Raw genomic sequence first — 14,367 nt, 5'->3', positions numbered from 1 at the left:
TGAGACTTTTTATCGCTTCTACGAGAAGTTATACAATGCTTTTGGGTCCTCTCATTCTAGCCCTGATTTTCTTGTGGAAATACGTGCCTTTCTGTCCCACTGCCATCTGCCCTGTTTGTCCCCAACGGCTTCCGCAGAACTAAACTCTAGGATCTCTGATGAAGAAATTGCCACCGTCATTAAAAACCTAAAACCAAACAAGGCTCCTGGCCTGGATGGCTTTTCAGCCACCTACTATAAGACTTTTCTTCCCCAGCTTATGCCCCACCTTTCAACTCTCTTTAATGCTGTTTTACAGGGAGCATCTTTTTCCAAATCGGCTCTGGAGGCTAGGATTATAGTTATCCCCAAAGATGGCAAAGATGCATCCAACTGTATTCACTATAGACCTATCTCGTTACTTAACTCTGACATTAAGAATACGCGAAAATCCTGGCCCTCAGGACAGCGTATTACCCCAACTTATCCATAATGACCAGGTGGGATTTATCCCTGGTCGACAAGCCCACGATAACACGAGGCGTGTCATTAGCCTTGCCCACTATATCAACCTTGCACATACCCCTGCTCTTTTGCTTTCTCTGGACACGGAGAAAGCGTTTGACAGGATAGGCTGGCCCTTTATGTTCGAAACTCTTGCACGATTTGGTTTTCGGGGTGAATTCCTCACAGGGATTCAGGGCTTGCACTCAGGTCCCTCTGCAAGGGTCTCCGTAAATGGAGTGTTGTCAGACCCTCTGGGGATCTCTAACGGTACCAGGCAGGGCTGCCCACTCTCGCCCCTGATCTTTGCTTTAGTGATAGAACCCTTAGCAGCTTGTATCTGGACCTTGACTGACATTGGGGGGGTTGAGGTGGGGGGCTCTGCTTACAAGATCTCCCTGTTTGCAGATGATGTCCTCCTCTCGCTTACCTCACCGCACACTTCCTTGCCGAACCTTCTCAATCTTCTGTCTGAGTATGGACATGTGTCGGGTTATAAAGTTAATTGGTCTAAAACAGAAACTCTTCCCTTCCACATTCCTCCTAACCACCTGTCCCGTATGCAATCCAACTTTACATTTTCTTGGTGTTCTTCTAAATCTGATACCTGGGGATCTTTATTACGCGCCACTACGGAGATCAGTATAAGGATAACTTCTCCCCCTTACTTATAAATATTAAGGCCGATCTCCATAAGTGGCAGTCCTTGATTATCTCCTGGCTGGGTCGTATCATAGCTCTGAAAATTAATATTATCCCCCGCCTACTTTATTTGTTTCAAACGTTGCCTGTGAAAGTCCTGGACTCTCTCTTGGCACAAGTTCACTCCTGGTTCGCTCGCTTTGTTTGGAGAAATAAGGTCCCTAGGATAGGTTTCTCAACTTTACGCAAACCTGTACAGGATGGCGGTAGAGGCTTCCCAGATATCCGCCTTTACTATCTGGCCACTCATCTCAGCCAAGCTATTGCCTGGTTCGCCCCAGCTCAGACTATCCGGTGGCACCAGCTGGAATCTGCGCTTGGCCACACTATGTCTTTGACGTCCTTACTCTTATCCCCCTTTAAATATAGACCTCATTTACAACTACACACTGTGCTGGAATTCTCTTGCCAGATCTGGGACTACTGCACACGTCGCTTTAACCTGCTGTCATCCCCCTCTTTGCTTACCCCTTTATTGGATAACCCTTCTTTCGCTCCGGGTCATTCTTTAACTCGCTCTCGTCTGTGGTCGGACAGGAATATCCGCTTTGTTCTGGATGTATTGTCCGAGAGCACCTGAGCGCCTTTATCGGATATCATGACAAAATATCACTTCCCAGAAACTAATCCTTTTACCTATTTCCAGATATGACACTTTGTCCCCTCTCTATCGAATTCTTCCCTGTTTCAACCCTTATCCACTCTGGAGTCTTATTGCTATCATAAACCGCTCGCTCGAGAAATTATTTCACTACTATATTCCCTCCTTCTGGATTGGGGTCAGCCGCCGACCCCGGCTTTTGTACTTCAGTGGGAACGGGATCTGGGACCGCCGCCTGATGACCATGATTGGTCGGATGTCTTCACTGCTGCCGCAAAATCTTCCATCTCAACCCTAGTAAAACAAAACGCCTACAAAATACTATATAGGTAGTATTTTGTCTCCTCTAGACTCCATAAAATGTTTCCTTCCTCTTCGCCCATGTGCTGCAGAGGTTGCGGCGGCCATGGCTCTTTCCTCCATATCTGGTGGACGTGTCCTAAGATTGTGCTATTTTGGGACTCGGTCGCACACCTGATAAGTACAGTGCTCCATACCCAGGTATCTAAGGACCCTTGGTCTTTTCTGCTGGGCCTCCCCATTGTAAACATTCCTCCAAACTCCGGTAAATTGTTAACACAGATCTTAAACGCTGCTAGATGCTCAATTGCCCTCCATTGGAAAAAGAGGGAGCCCCCCCCCATTAGGCGGGTCATTAATAATGTATGGTACTTAGCAAGCATGGAAAAAATCACTGCATACCTCCATAACAGATCTTTCCAGTTTCTTCTGATTTGGCACTTATGGAGCGAATCTCAAGCTTCCACACGTAGATCACGCTCCTCTGGGGGTTCTACAGCACTCCTACTGTGACCTTTGTAATCCCCTAACCTATCGAGTAGACATGAGGCCATCCTTAATATTACCTTATCGTGTATCTCAGCTATTACCTCCTATCTTGCATTAGTTCTACGAGTTGTATTTGCTGTATAAAGAGGCGCACTGGCGGATCCTCCACCTCTGTCTTTTCTCCCTCTACTCTATACCTTCCCCGTCTTACCCCCCTCTTTTCTTCTCTTGCCTTTTCTTTACCCTTCCTTTCTTTACTGGTACAGTCACGAGACTATTATTTGGTTCCTCTTTAATCGGTTTGCTCCTTTTACTCACGATGTCTATTTTATCTTTATTTCTTTTATTGTCAATGTAATGTCTTTTACTCTGGAAACCCCATGACCTCTTTCTTAAGGTTATATTTCTACTCTTTATATAATGTTGTTTTATGGCTATACTCTCCCCACGTGTTGTGGGGGGTTATTGTTGTCCCATATAACCTGAAAATTAAATAAACAAAAAAAAAAATATTCCTGAAAATTTTAGAGGCATATTTATTCGTATTTGTTGTCCAAGCCAAAAATGGAAAGATTCCTTATCGCCTCAATTCACAGCAATAAGGAATCTTTATTTTCACGTAAAAGTATCATTTCTGCTATATTTTAACTTGATGCATAAAGTAGCCACCTGCTTTGATGTGGTAATTTCTGGTTCCATTCTGTATTCCTTCCCCCCCCTCCTTTCCTTGGGATGCGGTCGTTGGGTCGGCGCCACTTGGGTTGACGGTCGTTAGGTCGACCAGTATTGGTTGTCATGCATTGGGTTGACGTGTGCTGGGTCGGCGGTTCAAGGGGTCGACGTGGGTTTTTTACTTTTTTTCCCCATTTTTTTTACTTTTCATACTTTACGATCCACGTGGACCACGATTGGTTATAGTAACCTGCGCTCGGCACCTTGGCCGAAGCATGGCGAGCAATGCAAGGGGACACGGTGCACTAATTGGGGTTCCCCATCACTTTACGAAGAAAACGACACCAAAAAGGGTAAAAAGGCCTTGTGTTGACCTTTTGAACTGTCGACCTGGTGACCAGGTCAACCTGGTGCCCCTGTCGACTTGGTGGCTGTCGATCTGGGTTGTGTCGACCCGGCGACCCATACCCCTCCGCTTTACATTCTCCTCTGTTTCACATATAGCATTAATTTTGTTATACCATCTGGTTGTGTGTTCCCTTCTGTTACCATTTCGCAATACACGACATTGACGATATTGGTCATTGGACATTATATTTATTTGATAATTGAACGTCCTCTGTGATACTATACACATCTTTTAAGTGTCTATATTTGTTGATACAATTTTAAAGCATACTCGTACCTCCAGCTATGAGGTTTCCTCCACCGCCTCCACGGGTAGATATGTTCTCACATTCAGTCCAGGATTTGGATCAGACCTCTGTGTCCTTTCAACAGGTGTTGCAGGCAGACATGTCTGTGGAAGGGAAAGCACGTAGACGTGCGACATCGTCCTCACAATCTACACAGCTTCCAGAATCTGAGATGTCATCAGAAGATGAGCCTGACTCCTCTCTTCTTGAGTCCCCCTCAGGTAAAGAAGATCACATCTCAGTGGGTGTGCCCACATTGATTCATGCTTTAAAGTCCATATTGACAATAGAAGAACAAGAGCCACCACCAAAGTCTAAGGCTCCAATCTTTAAAAGACAGTCAAAAAAATAGTCAAAGCTGAATTCCCGCAATCAGATCAGCTTATTGAATTGATGCGGGAAGCATAGGGTACTCCAAATAAGAGGTTTAAATTGCCAAAGAAAATGGCTTCTTTTTACCGTCTTCCATCGGTAGAATGTGCCAAATGGGAAGTACCTCCCATGGTTTATGCTCATGTGGTACGTCTAGTGCGCACTTCTACATTGCCTGTACCCTCAACATCTCCTTTGAAAGACCTGACAGACTAAAACGTTGAAACCTGTCTTATAATAATAATATGTTTTTACCCTTACGGGGGTGATTACAAGACCAGTTATGGCCTCAGCATGGGTGGCCAAGGCTGTTGCAGGCTGGGTAGACGCATTAGAGGATAGTCTCTTGGTAGACACCACGAGAGAACAGCTATCCCATATAACGAATATAAGGCAAGCAGCTGCCTATTTGGAAGAAGCGGCCTTAGACACAGGTCTACTAGCTTCCCAAGCTTCAGCCTCCTCAGTAGTAGCCCGCCGAACAATGTGGCTACGACCCTGAAAGGCGGATTCGGAATCCAAGAAGGCATTGAAATCACTACCCTTTGCTGGTGATACTATGTTGGGAACAGAATTGGACAAAATAGTGGCTACCTTAGCAGCCTCTAAGTCAGCGTTTCTGCCCTCTGTAACAACTCTGAAACCAAAGTCTGCTGCTTTCCAGTCTTTTTGAACCCAGGCCAAAGCAAAAGGACAGGCTTATACCAGACAGTTTCAATCAACTAAAACCGTTCAGCCTAAAGCCAGACAGGCCGTGGCAGCCAGACGTCCGATTTCCAAATCAGAAGACAAACCCTCTGGTTGACGGCATGGGCCTCCACCTGGGAGGCCCCAGGGTGGGAGGCCGACTTCTGCAGTTTGCACAGGTATGGTGTCAGTCAACCACGGATACCTGGGTGCAATAAATGGTTTCTCACAGTTCCGCCTTCACCTTTGTGAAGTGACATACCCAGCAGTTCTTTTGCACCTGCCCGCCCTTAGATTCAATCAAGGCCAAGGCTTTGCAAAAAGCAATTCAGACCTTATTGCAATCGGGAGTGATAATACTGGTTCCCTCAGCACAACGAGTACTGGGTTTCTACTCTACACTTTTCCTAGTCAGAAGCCCAATGGGTCCCATTGGCCCATTCTCAATCTCAAAGCTCTGAACAAATATACAGTATGTGGGTACCCTGGTTTCGTATTGAAACTTTATGGGCTATTACTCTGGCAGTGGAGCTGGAGATTTCATGGTGTCTCTGGACATTCAAGATGCCTACCTGCATGTTTGATAGCACTCTCCCATCAGCGCTATCTCAGGTTTGCAATCCTCCAGCAACATTTCCAATTTCAGGCACTACCCTTCGGACTTGTTCCAGCTCTTCGGGTGTTCACTAAAATCATGGTAGTGATGACAGCTCAGTTTTGTCACCAGGGGATAAGGATATTTCCATACCTGGACGACCTGCTCATCCTGACACATTCCCAGGAAACCTTCCTCTGCCATCTACAAGTGACTGTAGCCTTCCTGCAGGCTCACAGATTGCTCATAAATTGGGCAAAATTCTCCCTAGTCCCATCCCAATAGATAATGCACTTAGGAACGATACTGGATTCCAGTTTACAGATAATATTTCTGCCACTGGACAAAATATCCACGATACAGATGAGAATCCGCAGATTGCTGTGCGATCAGAGAGTATACATTTATGCAGCGATGTGGATACTGGGGTTAATGGTTTCGGCATTCGACATGGTAGAATATGCCAACATGGAACATTCAAGGTCCCTTCAATATCTGATTCTCTCCAGATGGAATGGACAGCATCAGATGATAAAAAAAAAAACAGACTATGGGGGTAATTCAGAGTTGATAGCAGCAGCAAATTTGTTAGCAGTTGGGCAAAACCATGTGCACTGCAGGTGTGGCAGATAAAACATGTGCAGAGAGAGTTAGATTTGGGTGGGTTATTTTGTTTCTGTGCAGAGTAAATACTGGCTGCTTTATTTTTACACTGCAATTTAGATTTCAGTTTGAACACACCCCACCCAAATCAAACTCTCTCTGCACATGTTATATCTGCCCCCCTCCCCTGCAGTGCACATGGTTTTGCCCAACTGCTAACAAATTTGCTGCTGCAATCAACTCTGAATCACCACCTATGATCCTTCCAGAAGGAAGTACGTCTGTCACTGACCTGGTGGCTATAAGCGTCCCACCTGGACAAGTGTTAGTCCTTTTGGATCTCAGACTGGGTTCTCTTAACAACAGACGCCAGTCTCCGAGGCTGGGGAAAAGTAACAGGTCAATGCTCTCTTTAGGGCCGTTGGACCAATGAAGAGAGTTGTCTGTTAATTCAATGTCCTAGAGCTACGGGCCGCAGTGAAGGAAGTAGGTCGCATCCTCAGGTGGGCCGAACACCATCATCCAGCAATGTCTGCGGTATTCATACCAGGAGTCCTAAATTGGAAAGCAGACTTCATCAGCCGGCGTGACATGCATGCAGGCGAATGGGTCCTGCACCCAGTAGTCTTCCAGATTCTGGTAGACAAATGGGGATGCCAGAAGTGGACCTCATGGCTTTGCGTAAGAACAACAAGGTCCCAGTATACGGATCCAGGAGAAGAGATCCCGAAGCAGTCTTCGTGGACGTTCTGTCAGTAAGATGGAAATTTCGTCTGGCAAATTTCTTCCTGCCAATCTCCCTGTTGCTCATGGTGATTCGCAAAATCAAACAGGAAGGCGGTGCCGTGATATTGATCAGTGGACAAACCATTGCTACTTCCTGAACGACCAGATCTGTTGATTCAAGGTCCCTGACTCTACTCACGCCTGGATCGGCTGTCTTTGAAGGCGTGGCTTTTGAGTCATCCGTCCTAAAGTCAAAAGGATTTTTGCAAGTGGTAATTCAGACAGTGCTTCAGGCAAGGAACCCATCCTCAGCCTGCATCTATTACCGGATCTGGCATGCATATTTCCAGTGGTGTGCTGCCAGAACTTATGAGCCTCAATCCTTTAGAGTTTCCAGAATCTTGGCATTCCTTCAAGCCGGAATTGACCGAGGTCTCAGCCTAACCTTCCTTAAGGTACAGGTTTCGACATTATCCATCCAGAGGGAAAATTGCAACACTAATACAGGATGTTCGCACTTTCTTTCAGGGAGTGCTTCACATCCAGCCACCTTTTGTACCTTTTAACAGCTCCTTGGGACCCAGGGCTAATTCTCAAGGGTCTTCAAGCTTTTAAGCTTTTAAGGTACAGGTTTCGACATTATCCATCCAGAGGAAAATTGCAACACTAATACAGGATGTTCGCACTTTCTTTCAGGGAGTGCTTCACATCCAGCCACCTTTTGTACCTTTAACAGCTCCTTGGACCCAGGACTAGTTCTCAAGGGTCTTCAAGCTCCCCCATTTGAACCAATGCACAGCTAAAACTCTATTTCTACTGGCAATAGCTTCAGCTAGAAGAGTATCAGATTTAGGGTCTCTTTCCTGTCGCCCTCCCCCTTCCCATTTCTGTCTCTTTTATCCAGACAGAGCAGTTCTTAGAACCAGATCTGATTATCTTCCTAAGGTGGTTTCTAAATTTCACCTTAATGAAAAAATTGTAGTTCCAGACTTCTAATTGCCAGACCTCACTGTGGGAGATGCATCATTGGACGTAGTTCTTGCACTAAGGATCTACATGGATCGTACCACTGACATCAGAAGAACAGATGCTCTGGCGAGATGGCTTCGGATCATGATCTCAGAAGCCTACTCTCGAGCTGATGTACCTATCCCGGATAATGTCTCTGCCCATTCTACCTGCTCAGTCGGTCCCTCATGGGCAGCCCGCCGTTGTGCCTCAGCTGAACAACTCTGTAAGGCAGCCATGTGGTCATCTATCAATACGTTTCTAAGACATTATGCCTTTGATACCTTTGCCCCTCAGGATGCTTTTGGGCGTCGGATTCTCTTGTCAAATCTGGAGCTTTTCCTCGCTTAAATTCTGCTTTGGGACATCCCCATGTCAATCATGTGGATCAACTGTGGACCCTGAATAAGAAAACAAAAGTTATGGTAGACTTACCATGGTTAACTCTATTTCTTCGAGGTCCACAGGCCACCCACCCTGACGCACCTAATTTGAGATCTTTCACTAACTCCTTCCTTCTGGTATGGAAGTGTTGTTTTTCTCTTATGTACAGGTCTTCCTTCTCACTTAATTCTACTCCTGCCTTGGGCTTGCTGACAAAACTGACTTCCCTTGGCCAGGAGGCAGGGTTATAGGGGATGTTGGACCGGAGCATTCTGGGAGCTCAAAAGCTTAACCGATCCTTATCCACACCTACACCCCATGTCAATCCTGTGGATCCGTAGACCTCGAAGAAACAGAGTTAACCATGGTAAATCTACCATAACTCTTTTTTTTTTTTAACCCTGGCACTTACTGAAAAGTTTACAGAATTCTAACTCTATAATCGCGTTATCCTTCTAGCTAGTCTTGGAATAGACTAAATTGGCCATACTAACTGTAACACATAGACAAATACATTTATTTATGCAGTTGATTCAGCAAGATTTCACAGATCCCAGACCAGTTACGACGTGCAGATGTTGTCCTCTCTGACATTCTGAGTTTCCTGAATTTATCTTAATATACATAATTATAATATCTCAGTACTGTCCAACATCATAGTACACAACCAATAATTGGCAGCATTGTAATAAAATCAAAGTAACTTGCAGTATTGTTATATTGCTTTCTTACTGTCCAGCACTGTATCACTTTAATGTGCTGTATACTGCAGCCACTAGATCCCCAGTTCCCTTCTCCTCCAGTAGTCACTCACTTGTCCCTTTGTCTGCTGGAGGCGAGCAATAGTTTATCCAAACGTAACAGAATTAAGTCAGTCCTCCTCTAATGTATTTATGCAGGTGCATGGTACGCCATAGCTGCTACAGCCCCAAGCAATGTAATTGAATAAAGAAACAGCACACCATGCTGATTTCAGCAGTTTTTTGTGTTTATGCCAACATTTCAGTTCACTTGTTGTCTTGTTATCAGTGTATAATTAAAGGAAGGCAAAGAAAGCAGAAATCACATTTATGTTTTCTTGTGTTAGCACCTTTCTTAACTTTATGTGATCCGTTGTCGGTTCTGAAAGACTGTTTTATATCATTGATGATTAGGGTTAGTATAGAAGCTTCTTTTGTTATACCTTGATAAAAATGTTGGTGTAATCTGCATATAAAATCAGTATATGAATTTGGTAACAATAGAAGTTATGTTAGGGATAATGGTATCCTTATCTCAGTTTTACTTTTCTTGCTTTACCCAAATTCTCACACATTAAGATGTTTAGAATTAGGCAAATACTATAGGTATCAGTAATTCTTCCACTCACTCACTCAGGGGCAGATGTATTAATCCTGGAGAAGTGATAAAGAAGTGATAAGTGGAAGGTGATAACGCACCAGCCAATCAGCTCCTAACTCTCAGTTTTCAAACCCGTAATGATTGGCTGATGCGCTCTCACCTTCCACTTATCACATCTTTACCACTGCTTTATCACTTCTCCAGGTTTAATACATCTGCCCCTCACTCACTGCCTGAAGCTCCTCTCACAGTGGCTTGCCACATAGTCTAATCAAACAGGACCGGAGTCCAACCCACACATACACACTCACTCACTCACTCGCTTGCTCGCTCTCTATCTTACTCTCTCTTGTCACCCGGGTTACCTGCACTGCTTGCTCCTCACTAGCTTTGCTCCTGACTGTTCTATATTTGTACAGTGAGGTGTATGTGAGAGGTAGATGCACAATGGATAACGTGCAGGCAGCTAGAGGCTACTGCACCTTGGTGACATCACAGCAAATTGCTTAACTTTTCTTGTAGTCCTTCACAGCAGTACGTGTGTACTTCTTATAATCATTGGGAGATCTATACAATATTAATGTGAAATGATTGTTCCCTTACTGAGTGTAGACAGTTTTTAAGCTGTGTTTGGATTAAATGTGCATTTGTGCAAGTGCTCTTAGGTATTTGGGTGAGCTGCACTATGATTAATTAGTTTTACTCTAAAGACTCTTTCTGCTGCCTATGGTTTGTCTCTGCGGCTCAGAGATTTGTGTTTTCTTACATAGTGTTATTTGGCCCCAAAATACTGTTTACAATGCATTATGGATAAAATGCTATATATGGAAGCCATCCATCCTGTTATTCTGCAGGCAAAAGCAGTGGTTCCAAATAGTAAATTCACTAGCTTCCATTATAATATTGGTAACATTTAAATGAAAATATATAATCTAATTAAGTTTAACTAAACATTTTTCCTGTTTGAATCTGAAACAGCTTTTTGCAATGAGCTCTTGTATTTGTCGGCATAGGAAAAGAACAAAACCATTAAAATGCATTGATTGCTTTTGCAATACTGCCACATCTTGCTGTAGGAATTACAGGAGAAAAGTGTATATATTATTCATCGTGTGTTGTAATAGACAACAATTATCAGATTTATTTTACATAATTTATAAGTATAGGGTTCATGTGATTGTGAGCTAATTGGCCAGATGGTCTGATTAGCTTGTGCACAATGCTATTAATTAATGTAAGAGACTCTTGCTGCATATACAAAGAACATAACTCATTTTAAATTGATATGGGCAAATTGTTCAAAAGGGTCATAAATAGTTTCCTGTAATGCCTTAAAAAGATGAAGCTGCAAATTTTTGGGGGTCAATTCAGTTACTGGCGATGCCACACGAACAGTAGCCACGATCACATATTTTAATTTGGTAGCAAATTGGGGATGAGTTGGTGTGCCATTGTTGGCGATCAAGCACTGTTGCAATGGCACACCGAGGGCATTGTCCCGAATTTACTGTATGCCACATCACAAAATGGCTAGTGTTTGCAAGCTGTAGTTTTGTGTTTAGTGCCTTCTGTTTTTTGTACATGAACGTTAATGTATTGTTTCTGGAATGAATAATCCAATTGATATTGATTGAATCCTTTTTGTCTATAGCTATTAATTCAGCAATTAACTACTTTGGCGACCACATTAAGTCTTCAACACTTGCTGCTGAGTAAAAGCACATCAAGTGTATAACTGTCTAGGCAAGCCTTCTAGCGTCCCCATCATTTTACTGCCCTGGGTTGTATCATCATTTTTTGTATTTTAAATCTTATTCGATAAATATTACTTTATATACTAGAGAGAATAAGATTAGGAAATGTAATTTGCTTTCACTACACTAAAAGAGGATTTATACTCATTTGTTGAGTTCTAAAAAAATAAGGACATTTCCATTGGTAATTTTATTGTTTGAACCTGTAAATGCCCTTGCAAGTCAGGGACTGCAAATCCAAAACATAATAATTCTCAAGACCACCTCATATGTACAAATAAGTCCTGGTAATACTGACAAACTTGCCCCACAGAAATCCTTTTAGACTGTTAAATAGTAAGTAAGTGTATATAAACACTTTGCTATTACAAAAGGAGCTTGTACATATACGGTATAGGGTTTTTTCATTGAAAATTCTGTCAAAATGTTGCCAAGGATTTATTAAGAATGTAGGAATTTGATATTCTATACAAGTAAATATCTAAAAACAGGAGATCCAATGCATTTTAAAACAGAAAGATTAAACTTTAATGCATTGTATAGAAAGAACACCTCTATTTGTAGAAGTGCGCAATGCGGCTGATTGGCATGTGGAAAATGTGAACGGTATAGTGGGTATGAAAATGTGGTGTGCTGTAGTCTGCTTATTGCAGCTTGTTAAACTAAATAAACATGTTCCTTATCCTGCACATAGACCATTATTTTGTATAATATCTTACAGTTTTGAATGTATATAAACTCGTTATAAAAGAATTTGAGCAATAAATGGTCTTATCAGTGAGAATAAGGAGGTTTACTTTTAATCGTTGTCTTAAATAAATTAACCTAGAGACAGTATGTGGCTCTCTGTCCTAAAGCAATTTCCATTGTGTCAAATCTGACTTGATAAGCGAAAACTCCCAGCATCGATGGGTCTGTTAGAAAATATCACACATAAAAGTCACTTTTAATCTTAACCCTTTTTCATTTTCAAACACATTAAAAGTGTTTTTTATCTTGGTGCGTCCTTACCCAGTAAAGTAACATACCGTATTTGTTTCTTGTAAAGCTTTACAGGTGCAGTGAATACAGAAGCACAGGAAAAGAAATCTGACGTACTAAATGTCTTCACTGTTGCATCAGGGCATCTGTATGAGCGCTTTCTCAGGTAAGGATAAACTAGAAGACGCTAGATGAATAATTCATGCAACACATGACTCTCTTGAATACATTTCATTATTTCAATGTTAGCAGCATGAGTATACTTCATGAGCATTTTTATTTTGTGGTTTGTTTGTTTGTTTTTAGCAAACCTTCATTTCCAGTAGAGAAAACTACACCTTCATTATGTAATATATGCATTATTCAAAATGAATTGTTTAGTTGTTTATTTTGTGTCAGATGACAACCTATGGATGAAATCATTGTCAACAAACCGAGATGATTTGGATGAGTAGCACTATCATCATAACAGAGGGAAAAAATGGACCAGGAGCTACCGATGTGTCCTCTTACATCCTTGCTATAGTCACGCTAAACAGCCCTTGAAGTTGCGCCATGCTGTGGCGGGACTCTGTAGCCCCGAGTATTTTTTTTTTGCATTTTTTTTCCGCGAAAAAAACTGTGTTCTATGAAAACACTGTAACATAGCATTTTGTATGCAACTATAGTCGCAGTCACATACAGAATATAGGCATGATGCATATAATTTTAATCAGTAGAAGCTGCTTGTGCGTCCTATTACATTACATTGTGTCTAAGACTAATTTTTCGCAAAAAAAAAAAGACGCTTGGTGCTACTAAGTCACACGGCACTCACGTTATATGTTACGTGACTTGTAGCGGACGGAGCAAAGATGTAAGAGGACACATCTGTAGCTTTAAAGAATTTAATGACAAATAAATTAATATCTAACTTGCATCAAAGATCCTTCCAAATTCCTTGCCCTTTTTATCTGAGCAGTTATGGTAGTCCACGCTGCATTTAGCAGTACCCCAAACTCAGAATTCAGTATTCGGAAATCGGAAGTTAAATTTTCAGGTCACCATGTGTTCCAGGGACATTACCGATCATTAGACAAATGATTGTCCTTTCTTACTGGCTCATGGGATAACGCAGTTGTAACCCTTCAAGTATTTTTGTAAAAGGTTGTCAGTATTATGTGTCAGTATTTTAAATATGTAAATATCAATTTATATCATTTACAGAATTACATCCAAACATTAAGAACATTGGAATACAGGTTTTTGGGGAAATATAGTTATATTTACAGTGGCTTGGCGATGCACTGTACCACAAAAAAATTGCTGGTGTGCGTGAGTACACCTGGCTAATAAAGCTGATTCTGTATTTAAGAAAAATAAGTATTTTAATTCCAAGTTTTCCATTACATAGATCAAATTAGCTTTATTTAAAATATGCTAAATTAATAACATTAAATGTGCATCAGTTATGATTTTTGTATATTTTAGCAATAAAAAATTATTAAATAAAAGAAACCATAATATTTAACATATATTGTCAGCTTACATTTTTATCTTACTACAATATATTGCTCAATGGTTCCCAAACTTATTTGAATCACAGCACCCTAGAATATTAGAATTTTTTTCACGGCACCCCTAGGCCAAAATGATTTTATTGATACATTTGGAAAACAATATTACATTAATTAAATAGTGTTTGCATGTCATCCTTAGGGTCAGTTATGTAGTGGGGGACAGGATTCGCTTCTGTTTACATAGTAACATAGTAATTGAGGTTGAAAAGAGGCAAAATGCCCATCGCTTTCAACCTGTATTTTGTATTACGTTGAGTTGATTTTACTGTACCTGCTGAAGAATGCTTTATGACTAGCTGACAACTACAAATCATGTTACACCCGGATTAACAACATCAATATTTTAAATGTTGTAACCTTGGATATCCTTTTCAATCAGAAATTCATCCAATCCCCTTTTAAATGCGTTTACAGA

The 14,367-nt window shown here is 41.8% G+C and overlaps 1 protein-coding gene across 1 annotated transcript in view; it reads left to right on the top strand.

Moving 5' to 3' along the window:
• UGGT2 (UDP-glucose glycoprotein glucosyltransferase 2) overlaps positions 1 to 14,367 on the top strand; it is an 813,961-nt gene that overhangs the window by 656,325 nt on the left and 143,269 nt on the right. The window contains exon 32 of the mRNA XM_063953033.1: positions 12,461 to 12,559. Within this exon, the coding sequence (XP_063809103.1) occupies positions 12,461 to 12,559 (99 nt within the window). The remainder of the gene's footprint in view (positions 1 to 12,460; positions 12,560 to 14,367) is intronic.

Source organism: Pseudophryne corroboree, chromosome 2, assembly GCF_028390025.1.
Source record: "Pseudophryne corroboree isolate aPseCor3 chromosome 2, aPseCor3.hap2, whole genome shotgun sequence".
Taxonomy (NCBI): domain Eukaryota; kingdom Metazoa; phylum Chordata; class Amphibia; order Anura; family Myobatrachidae; genus Pseudophryne; species Pseudophryne corroboree.
This window is presented reverse-complemented; position numbering and strand designations above follow the sequence as displayed.